This window comes from Mytilus californianus, unplaced genomic scaffold, assembly GCF_021869535.1.
Source record: "Mytilus californianus isolate M0D057914Y unplaced genomic scaffold, xbMytCali1.0.p SCAF_7, whole genome shotgun sequence".
NCBI lineage: Eukaryota > Metazoa > Mollusca > Bivalvia > Mytilida > Mytilidae > Mytilus > Mytilus californianus.
This window is the reverse complement of record NW_026262723.1, coordinates 20,846,411-20,864,333: the sequence shown is the minus strand read 5'-3', so window position 1 is coordinate 20,864,333 and position 17,923 is coordinate 20,846,411. Positions and strand designations below refer to the sequence as shown.

Sequence of the window (17,923 nt, the reverse complement as noted above, 5' to 3'; positions counted from 1 at the left end):
AAAGTCAATTGGACGCTTTCACGTGGGAAATGCAAAGGAGTTACTTTTAATTTGTTATCCCTTTGAGTAAGACAAATGAACAGCTGAAATGTCTGGTAAAAGACCAGCGAAAGGGAAAGGTAAAAGACATTAACAAAAAATAAAATCATATTGGCAATATTTGTCCATGGATTTTAGTTGTACGAACGTTGACAACCCCCTTTTTCCCTACAAAACGTCAAAAGTCAAAATAGTTATTGTTACGACCATTTGATTTTCTAATTGGTCTATGGGAGTGGGAGAATGGAAGCCTCAGGGAGGGTTCTGAAATTGGATAATCTGCCCAAGATGCAAAATACAGGAAACATGGGAAATAAATGTGTTCTGACATACAAAAAAGCGTCACAAATAGATGACTCACGCGAGCTGACATTCATGCACTTTCTCAGAGATTGCCTACATCACAATAAGAACTGATTGTTCAATGACATCACTTACACAGATTGGCCTCGGGTCAACTAGTGAAACTCATTCATATTAACCAACTTGAGATTGGTGTATAACAAGGCCTGTCGTAAGAAGGCGCCACCACGAAATATTAAAATAGTCTTTCAAGACGTTTTAATTATTTGGACTAAGCCTGCCCAAGGATTTGTCTTACTTTACAAATCCTTGGCTGGCCTATGACAGGTGTAAATGAATATTCCTTTCTGTTTCTGCCAGCAAAAGCAAGTAATGGCAACAATCAACTGTGACAACAAACTGATTATACTGCCATCCTCTATAAAATATTTGATATTTATTCAGCTTTGTCATCTAGGCATTTAAACCCGGATGAGTGTTTGCGGTAATCACATGATGTAGATGAACAAGAAGCATTTGTCGTGCATATTTTTGACAGTAGTCTTGTTGGTAGTAGACAAATTTCTTTTGATATGGCCACTTTTTTGTTCTCTAATTTCAGTAATTTGTAGAGTATGGTGAGTCCTTTGTCAAAAATCCACCTACCCTAGAAAAGCCATGTACAGTCAGAGATATAACTCTATAGGGTTATTACAGAAAATAACTTGCGTGTGTTATTACAGATACTTTCATGAGTTGTCTACTCTTTATTCCTTAAATTTTTTAAATCTGCAATAACATGTTTGTTATTTGTAAAATAAATCAAAAATATTTTAATTTATAATGGGCTCTAGGGAAGTCTTGAGACTTTGCGCAGAAACTAAATGCATAGCCTTGATAATTAATTTTTTAATTAAATTAATACATTTTTGATTAACCATGGTAAATCAATGAAACGAGCCTTTTAAGGGATAAACTTAGCTGAAATAACAAGGCTTAGTTATTAAAGGAATGTAACTTATTATATGAGACACTTGGGAATTACTGGGAAACTTGCGCAGAACCTCATTACATGCTCCGGTCATTATTTCTTACAATAAATTAAAATACATTGTAATTAAGCATGATGTATGTCTGAGAAAATGCTTTGGAGTGATATAGAGAAGCTGTGATAACACCCTTTAGTTATTACAGGCATATTTTTTCTGTAATAACACAGGTGTACTATGCAAAATTGGCAAACTATGAACTGTTATATCTTTCTATAGTTAAGTATACATAAGGACAATAGTAATATCAATAGAACTTGTATGCATTTTAACTAAACTAGTGATGCATATTGTCCCTTTGAAACATGTAACATACATATGTTATTACAGTTCTTTGATTTTTTAGTCCACAATAACAAATGTATGTTATTTTTCTGTAATAACCCTATAGACATGATAAGAGTTATATCCCTGATTGATGTATGACACCTGGATTTAATTTTTGCGCTGATGCCTTCCTGAGATAAATACTCTATTTTTGAGATAATTTTTCTTTGATAAACAAAAGACTTATTTTTGAAAATCATTTTCATATTTTTCTTTGAATGATTTTGCATTACAAAACTTTGCGAACAAAATTTATTGTTTAAAAATTAAATTATGGTTGAACAGCATTTTCAAAATAACTGTGTCACAAAGACTTCAGGTCTCTGGACAAAAAAAAATGTATGAAAACACTGAAATAAATTGATTTTGTAGGGCTATCTCTCCTTGCAAAACAAAAACAATTTGTGTCCCCTGTTATTGTATAAGTTGTATTTGAAACTTTACATCCTAAAAAACTTCAAAATACTTTTGCTAACCAAATTAAAAATTACCACAGAAAATCTGATTCTGTTGATTGTATTGGTCATATTGGCACATGAGGTTTTCCTTTGTTATTCTTTGCATAATTGTGTCTCTCAATCATGTCAATGAGCAACCTGGACAAAATTCCATTAATTTTCAAGGATTTTTATATATCCTTTGTGAAATATTATCACATGTATGCATATAAATGTATGCCTTCATGTAGCTAAATTTATTACCAAATAATTAAAAACTTTATCATAATCTTTCAAAATTATTCTAATTAACATTAACTATTATTTTTCAAACTTTTTTTATATAATCTCAAATGTTATTGCTGATTACGAAAAAACATATATGAGAAAATCAATAGTGCAACTGTAAATCTAACGATGGAATTCCTTTAAATATGCTATGGTGCAGATCCCTGATTTTATCATAATTATTATACAGGTTAAAAGGGAAAATATGGTTATGTAAAAAGAAAGAACACAAGCAATATGATTTTTTTTGTTGAGACTGCGACTTCTGTCCCAGAAAACGAGACATAGGGATAGTGATGCGGCGGCGGCGTTAACTAACTACTTAAAAGCTTAATATTTCAGAAGGTAGAAGACCTGGATGCTTCATACTTTGTATAAAGATGAAGATATGTCTGTCATATGTTCATTGTCCTTGACCTCATTTTCATGGTTCAGTGACTACTTGAAAAAAAAAATAAGATTTTTTGTAATCTTAATTTCTCACTTAGTATGAGTAATATGATAACTATATTTGATATGTGCGGACCTTGCAACTTGACCTCGACCTCATTTCATGGATCAGTGAACAAGGTTAATTTTCGTGGTCAAGTCCATATCACAGATACTATAAGCATCACATAACCTAACAAGATCAAAGAATGGGAAATGTAAAACAATTCAAACGAGAAAACAATGGCCTAATCTGCGTACAAAATAATGAACGAAAAACAAATATCAAAGTCCACTAGTAAATATACATGATGATGAGAAAATATTAATGTCATGAAAATACCCTGCATTTTACAATATGCAAATGAACCGACTAATTATGATTTTTGAAGAAGCCTCAGTGGCTGAGTGGTCTAAGTAGTTCATCTACAGTGATTACAAGCCTGTCAAGACTTAGTAGTTCATCTACAGTGATTACAAGCCTGTCAAGACTTAGTAGTTCATCTACAGTGATCACAAGCCTGTCAAGACTTAGTAGTTCATCTACAGTGATCACAAGCCTGTCAAGACTTAGTAGTTCATCTACAGTGATCACAAGCCTGTCAAGACTTAGTAGTTCATCTACAGTGATCACAAGCCTGTCAAGACTTAGTAGTTCATCTACAGTGATCACAAGCCTGTCAAGACTTAGTAGTTCATCTACAGTGATCACAAGCCTTTCAAGACTTAGTTTGTGAGTTCCAATCTTGCTTATTAATTGACTAGGATTTGATTATAATCTTTATCAGTAAGACCTAATATCGAGTTGAAAAAGAAAGAATTGGAGGTGATACTTGATTTCCATTCAAATTAATATTTCAATAAAGTATTGTACAATGTATATAAATTGAAGCTGGCCATTGTTGTGAAACAAAATTGAGAATGAAAATGGGGAATGTGTCAAAGAGACAACAACCCGACCAAAGAGCAGAAAACAGCCGAAGGCCACCAATGGGTCTTCAACACAGCGAGAAAAAACAGAAACATTAGTGAGAAAAAAAATCAAATTTTGCTTAGAACGCTACATGTATCTCTTGATCTTGTTGATTATGAAGAAGCTTCTATCCAAGCTTCGTAAAATTCCATGAACAGCTGATGAAGGTTTGATCAAGTTATTGATGTCTAAAACACAGACTAAGCCTAAATGTTGATGACAACAACAACTTGTCTTAGGCATGACAAAACAGCAGTGAGAAACAAAAAGTTGCCATGTGAATTTTTCTGTCTGTGTACATTTTGATTTCAAAATGTTTCCTCTTTATTTTGCAGTACATATTGCCCCTCCTGGTGACTTTATAGCACTTGGTAAGCAGAGCAAGTCACCAGCAGACAGTGACCTCCCGAGATTACAGTCCAGCAGTAAAAAGCCAGAAAAGAAAAGAGAGGGAGCTCCAGCAATTTCAGGTGCACCTCCAGTGAAGAAGCCAAAAATCTTATCCCAGGGACAGACATTTACTCCCCTTGGTAGAACTGATACAGATAGGAAGAGTTCACCAGCTCCTAGTACTGTAAGTCAGTATGAAGAGCTGGCTATTGAAGGTATATTTTAAAGATTAGAGTCATAAATTGGAAATGGGATATGAGACATTTTTCCAAATATAACAGGGCAATATCATTTTGTCCAAATATGACAGGACAATATATTGATCATGAGGTCAAACAGAAGAAAGAGATGATCTGAAGAACTTTTGAATTACTGTCAACTTATGACCATAAGAATTGGAGATTTATACTTGTATTAATTCTAAATTTACAGTATACTTATAAAGCTTGTTTTTACAGTATAAAAATAAATGTAGTTTATGTACATAAGTAATTTCAAAAGTTGCTTGCAAATTTATCATATAATTACAATATATAGACATGCCAGGAGTTAGTATTTGTTAATTTATTACATAGTTGAAGGTGTTGAGCTGTTGGAGGAGATACTGGATGCTGAGGATGTGTGTAATGATGAACGATTGGAAGGATTACTTTGTGGAGCTGTCAAACAACTTAAACAATTTAGATCTAAACCAGAAACAGCAATGTACCTGACTCTGATGCACCTAGCAAAAGAAAAATCTAGTTTGTTTAACAGTGAAATTGTTATAGAGGTAAGCTTTCAATGCATATGGGAATGATGGGTCATAATGTCGCTTTTCATTTCTTCAGATTTGGCATTGCTTGAATATAGCTATATGAATATAATTCACATTTACTATTATTTGGTGAATGTGGATTCTACACCTAGTCTAGTTCAATTTTTACAGACATTTCATTGCAATAAGCAGGTCATCCCATGTTGAAATAACTTATAAAATTTCCTGTAGGTAATTGTTGTTGGACGGTGATTAAACAAATGTCACATATGATAGATTGTCAGTTAAATTTAGAGCATCAATGCTAACAATGGTTACAAATAACATTAACAGTACCAACTTTTCTGCACCTGATGTGCATTTCGACAATAAATGACTCTTCTGTGATGCTCGAGGCCAAAATATTTGAAAAACCAAAACTTATTACAAAGATGAAGAGCTGAATTAGATTGAAAATCATAGACATTGTTGAACAAATACAAGTATCTGTGATATTGGTACTAACTCTGGTCATTCTAGTCAACATCAGGTTCATAACTAATAAATTGCAAATGTTGACTGACAAAACTTATGTTTGGTGGCAGGTGAAAAACGTTTTACTCCATTACTATGATTTGCTTTTGATGTTTATTTTGCAATGAATGTTTCAGTCTTTGGAGGAAGATAACTATACTGAAAAGGATTGGATAGTAGGCTGAAGACTTTATACATTCTCTCAAGTAGTGTATCTGTAATTTAATTTGGAACAAGTTTGGTTGCAGCAGCTAACAATATATTGAAAACCATACATAAATCTTTGAATAGGATTGACCTCCGTCAGGAAATAAAACTGGTGTACATGTAGACAAAAGATTTCTGTTGTAAAGTCTTTTCTGAGTCTAGTTTTAATTGAAAGAAATGTATACTATATTTTAGGCTATATGCAGTACACTAAAGAGAGACGTATCCTTGAACTTCAAATCTAAAGGAAACCCCCTTGTATCTGTTTGTATGTGTAGTATACTACTGGCTGCCTTCATCGAGGAAGAAAACTGGCCTGATGAATTTGTAAAGGTAGGTTAGATACCTTGTGTTGTAACATTTAACATACTGAATTCATATATATATCTCTTGTTTTATCATGCTTTTGGTGTCATATATCTATTCTTGAAAGCAAACTTCAATCATGCTCCAAGTATACTTGATGTGAATAAAATCTTTTTTGTAAATAATTTATGATCTTTTCATACAGAACAAAAAATTATGTAGTTTCTACTATACCATCCAATTTTATCCACTCCAGATGGTAAAATTGGAAAATTAAATACTCAAGCGTGGATAAATAGTATAGTGAATGATGTAAAGGGCTTGAATCTCTTTAATGATGAATGGGAAAAGGTCAGGTGCAATTTCTGCTTGGATTTAGCAGAAAATAATACAAGACAATTTAATCAACGTGTTTAGTTTATCAAGCTAATCAGAACTGCGATTTAGATTCTCTCAGAATTATAGAAAATTGAAATACATGCATTCTCAGCTTAGCAGGGTTCGACATTAACTTTTATACCAACTTGTCCAGTTGGGCAAGTGCCCTATTACTTTTACTTGTCTGAAAGTGAAATCTACATGCCCAAACTTTTACATGCTATTTTTGAGGAATTCCACTGAATAAACTTGCCAGGGACTGTTGTGCCATGATGGCAGCAACTAGACTTGACCACTGAGATACTATGAGGCATATATGAGCCGAGGAGGGAGGGAAAAGATCGACGAATATACGGGAATTGGATCATTTACATAGAGATACTCATTTCATAACAATTTATCTAAGAAATGCCATTTCAAAAAACACTTCTTGATAAACTGACAACAACTAACAAATTTTAAGTTCATTTTCTCTTTCAAGCTTTTACGTTTTTCCATCTTAGGGAAATACACATCCGATGTCAAATTCTAAAGTTAGAACAACGAAAATAGACCTCCCCTTTCCATTGGTCGGTGGGAATAACATGTGCGTCGGAAACGCCGAGTGGTGTCCCGAATGATAACGATAATGACGAAGCAACGCCTCGGCCGCCTGATTGGCCAATATTTTTAAACGTGATCTATTTTTGGTAAAATGGGGAATTCAGTGCGAACAAATGACGAAATACACGCATTGAAGGGGGGTTAGACCACTTTACTCGTCCGTGTGGTGCTATCACTGAGTAATCTATGGACAAAACAACACACACTATTGATTTTGTGAAATTTTAATCATATAACACTTTTTTTTTCACTTGCCCGATCGGACAACCAAGATGATGTTTTACTTGTCCGAATACGGCATGAACTTGCCCCGGGCATTCGGACAACCGTAAGTGTCGGACCCTGCTTAGTGAAAATTTTATTTGAGCTGCGTAAGAAATTTAGAAATTATCCCATGTACTGGTTGGACTATGTTTTCTTAATAGAACTTTTTTCTGTTATTCAGGTTTTCATAGATGATTCATTAGGAGACAGAGTGTGGGTAGATCGTTCTGATTGTAAAGGATTTGTAGACAATGTGATCACTGCCTTCAATACTAATTTACCACCTAAATCGCTCCTGCAGTCAGAACCATCTCAAGGTGGATCAGGTATGTATAGAGAAATTTTAGTCAAACATATGGTACAAAAGTAATTGCTTGGTCCATTAGTCTGTCCTTCTGTCTGTCTGTGTCTGAAACAAATGGTTTCCAGATGATAACTTGGATATCCAATGCTTGATTGGAATGAAACTTATACAGATGGAAGATAAAGGGAAGGGGAAAAAACCTATTGACTTTGGGGTAATTAGGTCAAAAGGTTGAGGTCACTGTTACTGAAAATAGATATATTTTTTTAAAAGCTTCTTAATGATATCTTTAGTTTCCTTATCATGATTGAAATGAAACTTAGACAGGTTGAAGATATAGGAAAGGGGGAGAAGCCCATTGATTTAAGGAGTCAAGGTCACTGTTATTAGAAAAAGATCTTATTTTTTAAAGTTAGTCTCTAAATTGTATACCACTGTGAGTTGTAACACATTTTTACAGGTGATAAATAGTACATGCTTATTTGTCCCTCAAAGCATACTAGTATTTTGAACCTTTGAAAAAAAAAATGTTTTCTTTCAAAAATGTGCAGTTTAGAGAGTAACAGTTGGCAGTACCAGATTTTTTCTTGTGTTTTTTATTATAAATAAGCATTTACTTTGATATCTTAACTAATCGATTATAACAACAAGTTGAAAAATTGATAGTTAAGTAAACATCCATTCATCTGTCATTTGTATATTTCAGCAAGTCCAGTAGTTGTTGAAGATGAGGATGGGAATATTAAAACAGAGTCAGCGGATAATTTATTTGGTGATCTGGATATTAATGTATTTCCTAGGTATGCATCTTCATTGTGCTTTGTTTGATATTAGTAGGGTGAAAACCTAGAGTGATATAATTAGCTGACACAAATAACAAATGTATTTTATTATTCAAATGTTTTATGTAAATTTTTGTTTTTTTGGTGTTTTGAGTTCTGGACAAATAGACCAACTAAGATAAAAGGAGAGCAGATAACAGTTTACCAGTAAATGGCTTTGAGTAAACTAAATAAAACCCTCAGATAATAAGATATGATATTATTGAAGTAGAGTATTTATGATACTTCGATAAGACTGAGAAAACAAAAAAAAAGAGTTATAATAAAGAGTAAAACAAAATTTATGAATTTGTTATTGAGGTGTTTTAAAAAATTGAAAATTGATTTTGAAAATCCAAGATGTAAACCAAACTGCAAAGCAAACAATGCAGCCAGGAAAAAAATATTATCTTGTATAAAAGGATGGATATCTTGGTTAGGGGAGATAAATCTCAGTTATTTGTTAACATATTTTTTATAAAAATGGTTGGCACAAAAGTGCAAGTGTTTTTGTCTCGAGTGGAGTCAAAAAGCGAGACTAAGGTATTCTGTTTCTGACGGCAGTGTCAATATGGTAAGTCAATGATATTTGGTATGCAGCTGTATGAGCATTGGCATATTTCATTTCTATGAAGATTGTTTGATTCCGCTCCCACAGTCATTGTCTATTGATCTTGAAACTTTTGCATATTTGGCATTTCAAAGTATTGCAATCTTAATTTCAACATTTGCATTTTTTCCATCAAATTACATACAGGTTGAGACATATTTCTGTGTCAACAGTTTATTTAAAGAGTTATATCCATTAGTCTTGTCTACTTCATTAAGTCATAAAAATTGTGATTCTTATTTCTTTTGATTTACTCTAAATTTCAGATACCCATTCCAGCAAGATAGTATAGAGACATTTGTTATTGATCTAATCAAGGAACACATAAATAGAAGACAAGGAACGGATTCCACGGCTCGTAACTTAATAAGGTTGATGACATCTACATGTGGGTATGGTGAAGTCAGATTGCTATCTGCTCAGAAGTTAGAAATGTGGCTGCAAAATCCAAAGGTTTTTATTTCTCTCTTTAGTTGCTATTATTATTATATTATACCCCTAATTAAGAAGTGGGGCTTTATTGCATTCCTCTTGTTTGTCCATTCATCCATCTGTTCATCCAGCAAATATTTCTGTCATACTTATCAGCTACTACTGAACAGAATGACTTCATATTTGGTCAGCAGCTTGGCAGCGATAAGTTGTATAGTATAAGTGCTTTGAGGTTCAAACACCAAATTCCTTTTTGCAGATACTTTGAATTTATCCATATGATGAACAAACTTAAAAATATCGTCACACTTTTCTCCAGTACAACTGAACAGAATGACTTAGTCAGCAGCTTGGTAGTGATGAGATGTAAATGGTGAATTCTTTTCAGATCTTCCAGATAACTTCTTAATGTTTTCTCATACTTTGAATTACGAGTAGGGGTAGCAATGCATTCTTGTTAAAAACTATTATAAACAAGAAGAATGTGACACAATTAATACTGTCAGCATCTTGAAAAATTGAAATAAATAAATATAACAATTAAGAGATGTATTATTATTACTAACATTTTAAACAAGAACCGGTTTTCAACAATAAAGGGAGATAATTACGATGCTGAATTATTCTCCATTTGTTCAAAGTTTTTATAAAAAATGTTTTTTCAGTGTTTGATAAATTTTTGTTACAGTTAACAAGATCAGCTCAGGATCTTCTGATGTCAGTATGCCTGAACTGTGGACAGAATGATCCAAACGATACAGAGGTTTTATCATTGTTGATTAAGATGAGGATGAAGACAAAGCCTTTACTCAATCATTTCCTGGCTTGTCTCAAGTAGGTATTTTCTATAGAGTTACATAAAATCAAGGTTTGAACTAGAAAATATATACTAAAAATTAGAAAAAATTATTTAGGTATCAATTTTTATGTACAGTACTCACAAAGTTATTTACTGGTTAACATATCACAAGTTTTGTCTTTTACTGATTTCTTCTGTGCAACCATGATTTCAAAATTTTATCAATCAATATCTTTAAAAAAACAAAGAATTTAGCATCACCAAATGTAAGTACATTTACAATCCTGTTTTTTGATGAGAAAGAATTGCTTTAAAATATTTTTTTTTTAGTAAACAGTCACTTTTACATTTGCTACAAACTTTTAATTTTATTTTAGGGAAGTATTGTCACAGCATCCAGAAAACCTTAGAATGATTATGACACACACTATTTATAACGAGCTGTCAAACTCCAGAAATCCTAACAACATGGCATTGATTACTGTTCTCTTCCAAAACTCACAGGATCAGGCAGCAAGGGTAGGTAACTCTATACTTATTAGTACTCTTCCAAAACTCACAGGATCAGGCAGCAAGGGTAGGTAACTCTATACTTATTAGTACTCTTCCAAAACTCACAGGATCAGGCAGCAAGGGTAAGTAACTCTATACTTATTAGTACTCTTCCAAAACTCACAGGATCAGGCAGCAAGGGTAGGTAACTCTATACTTATTAGTACTCTTCCAAAACTCACAGGATCAGGCAGCAAGGGTAAGTAACTCTATACTTATTAGTACTCTTCCAAAACTCACAGGATCAGGCAGCAAGGGTAGGTAACTCTATACTTATTAGTACTCTTCCAAAACTCACAGGATCAGGCAGCAAGGGTAGGTAACTCTATACATATTAGTACTCTTCCAAAACTCACAGGATCAGGCAGCAAGGGTAGGTAACTCTATACTTATTAATAACTAACAACATGGCGTTGATTACTGTTCTCTTCCAAAACTCACAGGATCAGGCAGCAAGGGTAGGTAACTCTATACTTAATAGTACTCTTCCAAAACTCACAGGATCAGGCAGCAAGGGTAAGTAACTCTATACTGATTGGACAATTCTAAATAAAATTTAGATGCAATATTTTTTAAAAAGTCCATTAACTGTACCATTAAGTTTTTCCTTAAAAGTCCAGATCTATGTCTGAGGTTGTGGTGTTGAACCCTGCACATGGCAGGTGCATTATACTCCAATTTTGATTAACTAGAAATATCAGTTTTCCTGCTGATGGTCTACGGTTCTCTCTGGACACTTCGGCTTCACCACCAATAAAAACTGACCACCACAATATAGCCAAAACAATGTAATCAATCCAGATCCAAGCCAGTACAAATCATTTGGCACAACTCCTCCTAACAGGCTGGATGGATATTAATGAAACTTTATCTAGTTGTAGAACACTACTTCAAGCTGTGCATAAAGGAATAAAGTAGTTATTTTTGAAATCTCAAGAAGAGATTTTATATGAATTTATAAGGTTAAATATACTTACCATGAAATTACATTTATATTATATAGAATATGTTTGCTTTCACAACATGTTCTCATCGCAATTAACTAGGTGATTAAAAATTACATCCATAAGATGTACTCACCTACGTCATAATTTACCTGTGTAACATATAGTAACTTTAGTTTTAATTTGTCGTTTAATTGAATAATTACAATTGTGTGAACAAAAAACTGAATTTATTCTAGGGGTGGTGGTGGATTGTGGTAAGTATATTTAACCTTATAAATTCATATAAAATCTCTTCTTGAGATTTCAAAAATAACCATTTTATATGAATTTGGTTAAATATACTTACCATGAAATTACATTTATATTATATAGAATATTTACTGATTAACAAGCAGTATTTTATTTTGGTGGAGGATAAATTCTCTCACACATATACAATTTCCAACATTTAAAAACTATGTCAAAATTGTTAAAAAATAACTCCACTAAATTTTGTAAATACAGATCTTAGTCAAAACCGTAATGACTAAATTTAAATTTATTACACAATAAAGCTATGCTGTATAACTATATGTATCAATGGCAAAACTCTTCAGATTGCATAAATAAAAGTATGCAAAAATAGACTTGAATAAATAATCTGCAGGCCAGTATAGAAATTATTTCATTAAAGCTCCTTCATTATGAGTTAAATGTGTTGTAATATTATTGCAACAGTAAATAAGCATTTATTTTTTTTATTTTTTCTTGTGAATAGGTTGTTCTTATTGCTTGTACAAATCGACAAGAACTAATCCAACCTTAGTATCATTTACTTTTCAACTTTGAAATATTAGTTTTCAAAACTTTAGTTTATTTGAAAACAATAATAGCTTCTCTCTAACTTTTCATTGTTTTCTCTATAGTTTTAATATAAAAAACAGAGAATATATGATTGCTGTCACCTTTTGATAACCTGATCATTATCAATATCTTTCATAAATAAATTCCTTTCTGCTAAATTGTCAAAGAATTATAATCAATTAAAATATACTTTGTAAATCAGTGTCCTTAATACCAACAAAGTATAATAAAGACTCAAACAAAAATTGTTTCATGATTATGCTAAATCTGGATCAATCTATAAACTTTTTTGAAGTTATAGTCTCCTTGAGTACTTATTCTTCTAGATATACTACTCTTTTTAATATCTAATAGATTTAGAATGAAAATATTTTTGTCAAGAGAAGTCCTGCATTATAGGAATGGCATGATAGTTTTCCTAACCGACTAAAGTCTGATAGAAATTTCTATGAGTGGTAGAACCTTTGAATACAATGTCTACCAGTTCAACAACGAACAAACATTACCTTTATGTTTCGTATTAGACTACTTAATTGTAAAAATACAGAATTGGACAAATCAGTGGAAATGTTTAAGTATACATGTTTTCCAATAGTATCATAATGCTTCTACAGAATATTTGGATGTTGAGCAAGCCAAAACTGTTGTCCTAATAAGCCAAAAAGAATGCTGACAGATGATTTTCTCCAACTATGAAAAATCTGTCTGTCAATGTTGTTTTGATATTTCTAATTAATATCTCACAATGGTATACTGTCTAAAATGTGAACCTTTAGGCACGATTGATTATAAATTATAAATTGCCATGTACAGTTCCAAATTTAAAGAAACAAAAGTTTGACATATTGAACAACTCTTGAACTGTTGCTCTTGACAATTGTTTTTATTTGTTTCAGAGAATATTTCGCAATCAGAAATACTAACATGCAACATGTCAAATTTAGCTCTATACATATATTTAAAGAAAACACATGTTTGACCATATGGAAAACACTTGTACTAACTTACTTTTGATAAGTGTTCTTAGTTGTTTCAGAAATGGTTTCACAATCAGAAATGCTCATTTTATTTCTCTCTTAGTTCACCTTGTCTGAATTCTATACATTCTGATATGGTTCCATATATACCAATCAAAACACTTTTGGTAGCATTTTTGTGACTTCAACCCAGTCATTTCAGGCCGGCTGAAGGACGCCTCCGGGTGCGGGAATTTCTCGCTGCATTGAAGACCTGTTGGTGACCTTCTGCTGTTGTCTGTTCTATGGTCGGGTTGTTGTCTCTTTGACACATTCCCCATTTCCATTCTCAATTTTATTTGGTTAAACTAAGTCACTCAGGAGAATTTTGCATTTGTCCACAGATTTGACAAAACAAAATAAATGGGATTTGTATAATCACATCTTTCAAAACAGTATTGAATCAAAATTCAAACTAACTGTTAATAAACACATTTTAATTTTGTCTAGTATATTCTTGCATAAAATACTAACTCAATGCTAGATATTTAATATTATTTCTGCAAAGTTCTGCAGAAAAAGGACTAAGAAATATTGTTAGATAATTGTCTGGTCATTATGAATATTGAATAGTGAATACCATCAATTTTGGGATTAAATCGCACCCAATCTATTTGGAAACCTTCCTACATGTAGATATTAAAGTCACAACTTGACTTTGACAAGACTAGATTTTTTTTTTGTACTCTTTGTTAATAATGAACAAAAATAAAAATAAACAGTGACATTTTAAATTTAGATATTTACAAATGTGTTGCACTTATAATCATGGAATTATCATATTGCATTTTACTTCCATGTACAAACAGACTATTGAATGTTATTTGCTAACTATTAATCAGTCTTTTAAATAAACTGCTTTTCGTGTATTTTGCTCTTAGATTAACTGCTTCTACAGGTGCTAAAATTTGAGAACCAATTGAAATATATATATATATATATTGGTATAATGTAACCCTTTTTTTTTTCTTTTTTTTTTCTGCATCTTGTAAAGACTGGCTAAAAAGAAGCTTTATATAAAGAGATGTATTAGATAGTTCATTTCTAAATCATGTAAACTACTCCAATCTCCACGTCTATGTCTAGCATTTTTAATGAATCTTGCATCCACAATGCTTTAAATTTTCTTTATTTATTTATTAATATTTTACTAATTATATCTAATTTTTGCACAATCTATATGATATGCCTTTATTCTTAAACTAAATTGTCAAAAAAAAAAATCTTATGATAATCTTGTTTTTTTATATATCAGTATCTTTGAGTCCTCTATAGTTCAGCTTTCTGATTCAATATAAACTCAAGGAAAAACTTGTAGCAGTTTGATTAGCTGTTTTAACTACCAATCTCACATTAAGATTGAAAACAGACCCAATGAATGAATCCCTTACAGCAGAATCTTGCCAAACTTGTTGTCATTGCTTTGAAAACTTAAGACGTAGAGACATAATTTTCTATCTATTAAAGAGCTTCCAAAAATCTCTCCCTTTCATGATTGGAAGATACATGTATTATTTGACAGTGATTCTCATATAGTGAGGGTAAAAAAATACCCCTAAGTCTTATGTTATCACCTTTTTGTGTACTTAACGCAAAATAGCACAAGTATATACTATGTTATATGCATTGGCAATGTACACTCTGATTTATGTAATCAAAATATAAGCCATATCCCTGAATCAAGTCTTTGTGAAATGCACCATAATGGCATCCCCTAAACTCTTCTTAATCCAAGAGACAATCTAATGTTTACTTAAAAACATATAAAAGTCCATGTTTCATTAATGCAGACAAACAACCAATTGGTCATAGCATTACATACTGAAAATATTAATGTTCTTCTTGTCAGTAATAAACTGACCTTGAAATTTAAAAATTGATAATATGAGTTGTCACAAGCTATCAACAGGTTTTAGAACGGTGTTCCATTCTTACTGACTCAATATATTAGTATTTTCCTAACATCTGTAAGAGAATAATTTATCAGTAAAGAAAAAATTTACAGCAATTTCCTGCTCTGAGAAAATATTTCAGGCTTCTGAGAATTTACTGTCCTGATTAAATCTGGACATAATTAAAAAATTTGTGTATTGACATGTTAAAACTACATACACATTTGTAAGTACTAAATAACTCTGTACTATTTCAGTGTTTTTATCTGTCTTGACCATTTCCAGACACTCTTTCAATATATTATCAATATGAGTATATATATAAATGGCTGAACTGTTGGTTCATCACAAAAATCAATGTGCAACCAAAAATTAGCTAACATCAAAATGTGTGTTGTACAAAATATGCAACCTGCTTGTGCTTGCAGGTTGTTTTAAATACAATAAAGGTAGACCTACGTTACCTAGATGGAACGATGTCTACAACAATCAAATAGACCTGGACTAAAATTCACTATTCTAATTCAAATTGATTTTATTTCAGTACGTCAAATACTGAAGTTTTTATTTCCAATAATGATCTATGCTCCCTTAATATCAATGTGCAATCAATTAATAATTATGATTTTTAGATAAGATCAAACCTGTATTGTAGAATGCATGCAACTTACAGATCCAAAATCATGCATGTTGTTCTAGTTCCTATGTTTCCTGGATGAAACGATGTCAACATTTATAATCAAATAGACTTGGGCAAAATCCCTTTTCTAATTTTATTTGTGTTGCATCAACCTCTTTTTATTTTCAATAAATATGGTCTATGTTCCCTAAATGGAAGGTTAACCAAATAAACATAATCAGTTCTGGGCAAATGCCCTATTCTGATTATGATTTATCTTATCAACTTTTAATAGTATCAATGTTGGTCTACGCTCCCTGTATGGAACGTTATCCAAATAAAACAATCGGATATGGGCAAATTCCCTATTCTGATTTAAATTTATTGAACCACTTAAGGTGCTAGTGACAATAGTGGTCTACACTCCCATAAGGACGTTATCCACATAAAAATAATCAGATCTGGTCAAAATACCTATTCTGATTGTAATATAGTGATGTGTTTATTCCGTCTCGTGTACAGACTGTAAACAATCAACTCATACGAACTTTCCATTTGACCCGTTTCATAAATTGCTCTAAACAGCTAAAATTCGGTCAGCGTGGAAGAAGAATTAAAACATCCGTTTATTTTTAAAAAACGGAGCACTTACGTAACAAGTCCGATTTTGACAGAAAGTTCTGCCTTTCCTCGCACCGGACTTAATGTTTGAAAATGGCGGCTAAACAAAAGTTAATTTCTAGGTCGTCGTTACAGACTCGTAATCAGTAATGTTGACGAAACGTGCATATCAGAAACTTGACAAGCGAGCTGTATAAACATTAAATTAATCGTAAAACGATATTCCAAAAATAAATAATGTCTTTTATAAAACATAAGGATTTTTAACAGTAGACTGTTAAAAATCCTTGTCGACGAGAAACATGTGTTCACCTGAACGCAAAAATTAAAACTAAAGTTACTATATGTTACACAGGTAAATTATGACGTAGGTGAGTACATCTTATGGATGTAATTTTTAATCACCTAGTTAATTGCGATGAGAACATGTTGTGAAAGCAAACATATTCTATATAATATAAATATAATTTCATGGTAAGTATATTTAACCAAATTCATATAAAATCCCTGTCCCACATCTTAAAGGGGAGATGATCATATTTACTTACTTCAATACAACTCTTTCTAACCAGCTAGACTTATATCGGTTAAACTTTACATAGTAGAGGAAGATACCTCAGAATATTATTCCTGTCTTACATTTTAAAGAGGAGATATACAATATACTTGTAGTATTATAAGGTATCCTTTTTTGAGGTAATTCAAGTTTCAATTCTTCCAATCATCAATGATTTTTTTGAGTGCAGACAGTATAGTGATACAAGTATATTTGATTTATTTGTAGATTTTAGCAGAAATTTTCCAAGACTTACTAGCCAACAAGGATGACTATCTACGAGCTGTGAGGGCATTGTTACGAGAGATTGCAAGAAACCTACGACATGATGTCCATTTCTCAGCCTTTTGTTTGGGACTCATGCAAGAGAGAAATGAACCAAAGTTTTCAGATATGGAACCTGCATTTAAGGTATTAAAATAAGGATCTGTTTTATTTCAGAACAGGGTATTAAATTTATATATATGGACAAGTGTAAACTTTATAATTCATCAGTGTTGTGATAACAATAAAACATTTGTACTATAGACATTTTTAGATTGGAAATGGAAATATTTTTGATATTTCAATTCTATAAATTTGGATATTTTCCCTTGTTGCTATTTTCGCAATTCTAATGCATAAACATTTTGCACAGGGGAGCAATACATGTGCCCTTCAGATCAGTAT

General features: G+C 32.0%; 1 protein-coding gene across 1 annotated transcript in view; it reads left to right on the top strand.

Annotated features, from left to right (window-relative positions):
* The first annotated feature begins 5 nt into the window (after positions 1-5).
* LOC127709897 (integrator complex subunit 1-like) overlaps positions 6-17,923 on the top strand; it is a 51,465-nt gene continuing 33,547 nt past the window's right edge. The window contains exons 1-10 of the mRNA XM_052215581.1: positions 6-119; positions 4,160-4,429; positions 4,790-4,986; positions 5,887-6,024; positions 7,424-7,568; positions 8,253-8,346; positions 9,244-9,430; positions 10,098-10,243; positions 10,586-10,727; positions 17,483-17,665. Of these exons, the coding sequence (XP_052071541.1) occupies positions 89-119; positions 4,160-4,429; positions 4,790-4,986; positions 5,887-6,024; positions 7,424-7,568; positions 8,253-8,346; positions 9,244-9,430; positions 10,098-10,243; positions 10,586-10,727; positions 17,483-17,665 (1,533 nt within the window). The 5' untranslated portion in view covers positions 6-88. The remainder of the gene's footprint in view (positions 120-4,159; positions 4,430-4,789; positions 4,987-5,886; positions 6,025-7,423; positions 7,569-8,252; positions 8,347-9,243; positions 9,431-10,097; positions 10,244-10,585; positions 10,728-17,482; positions 17,666-17,923) is intronic.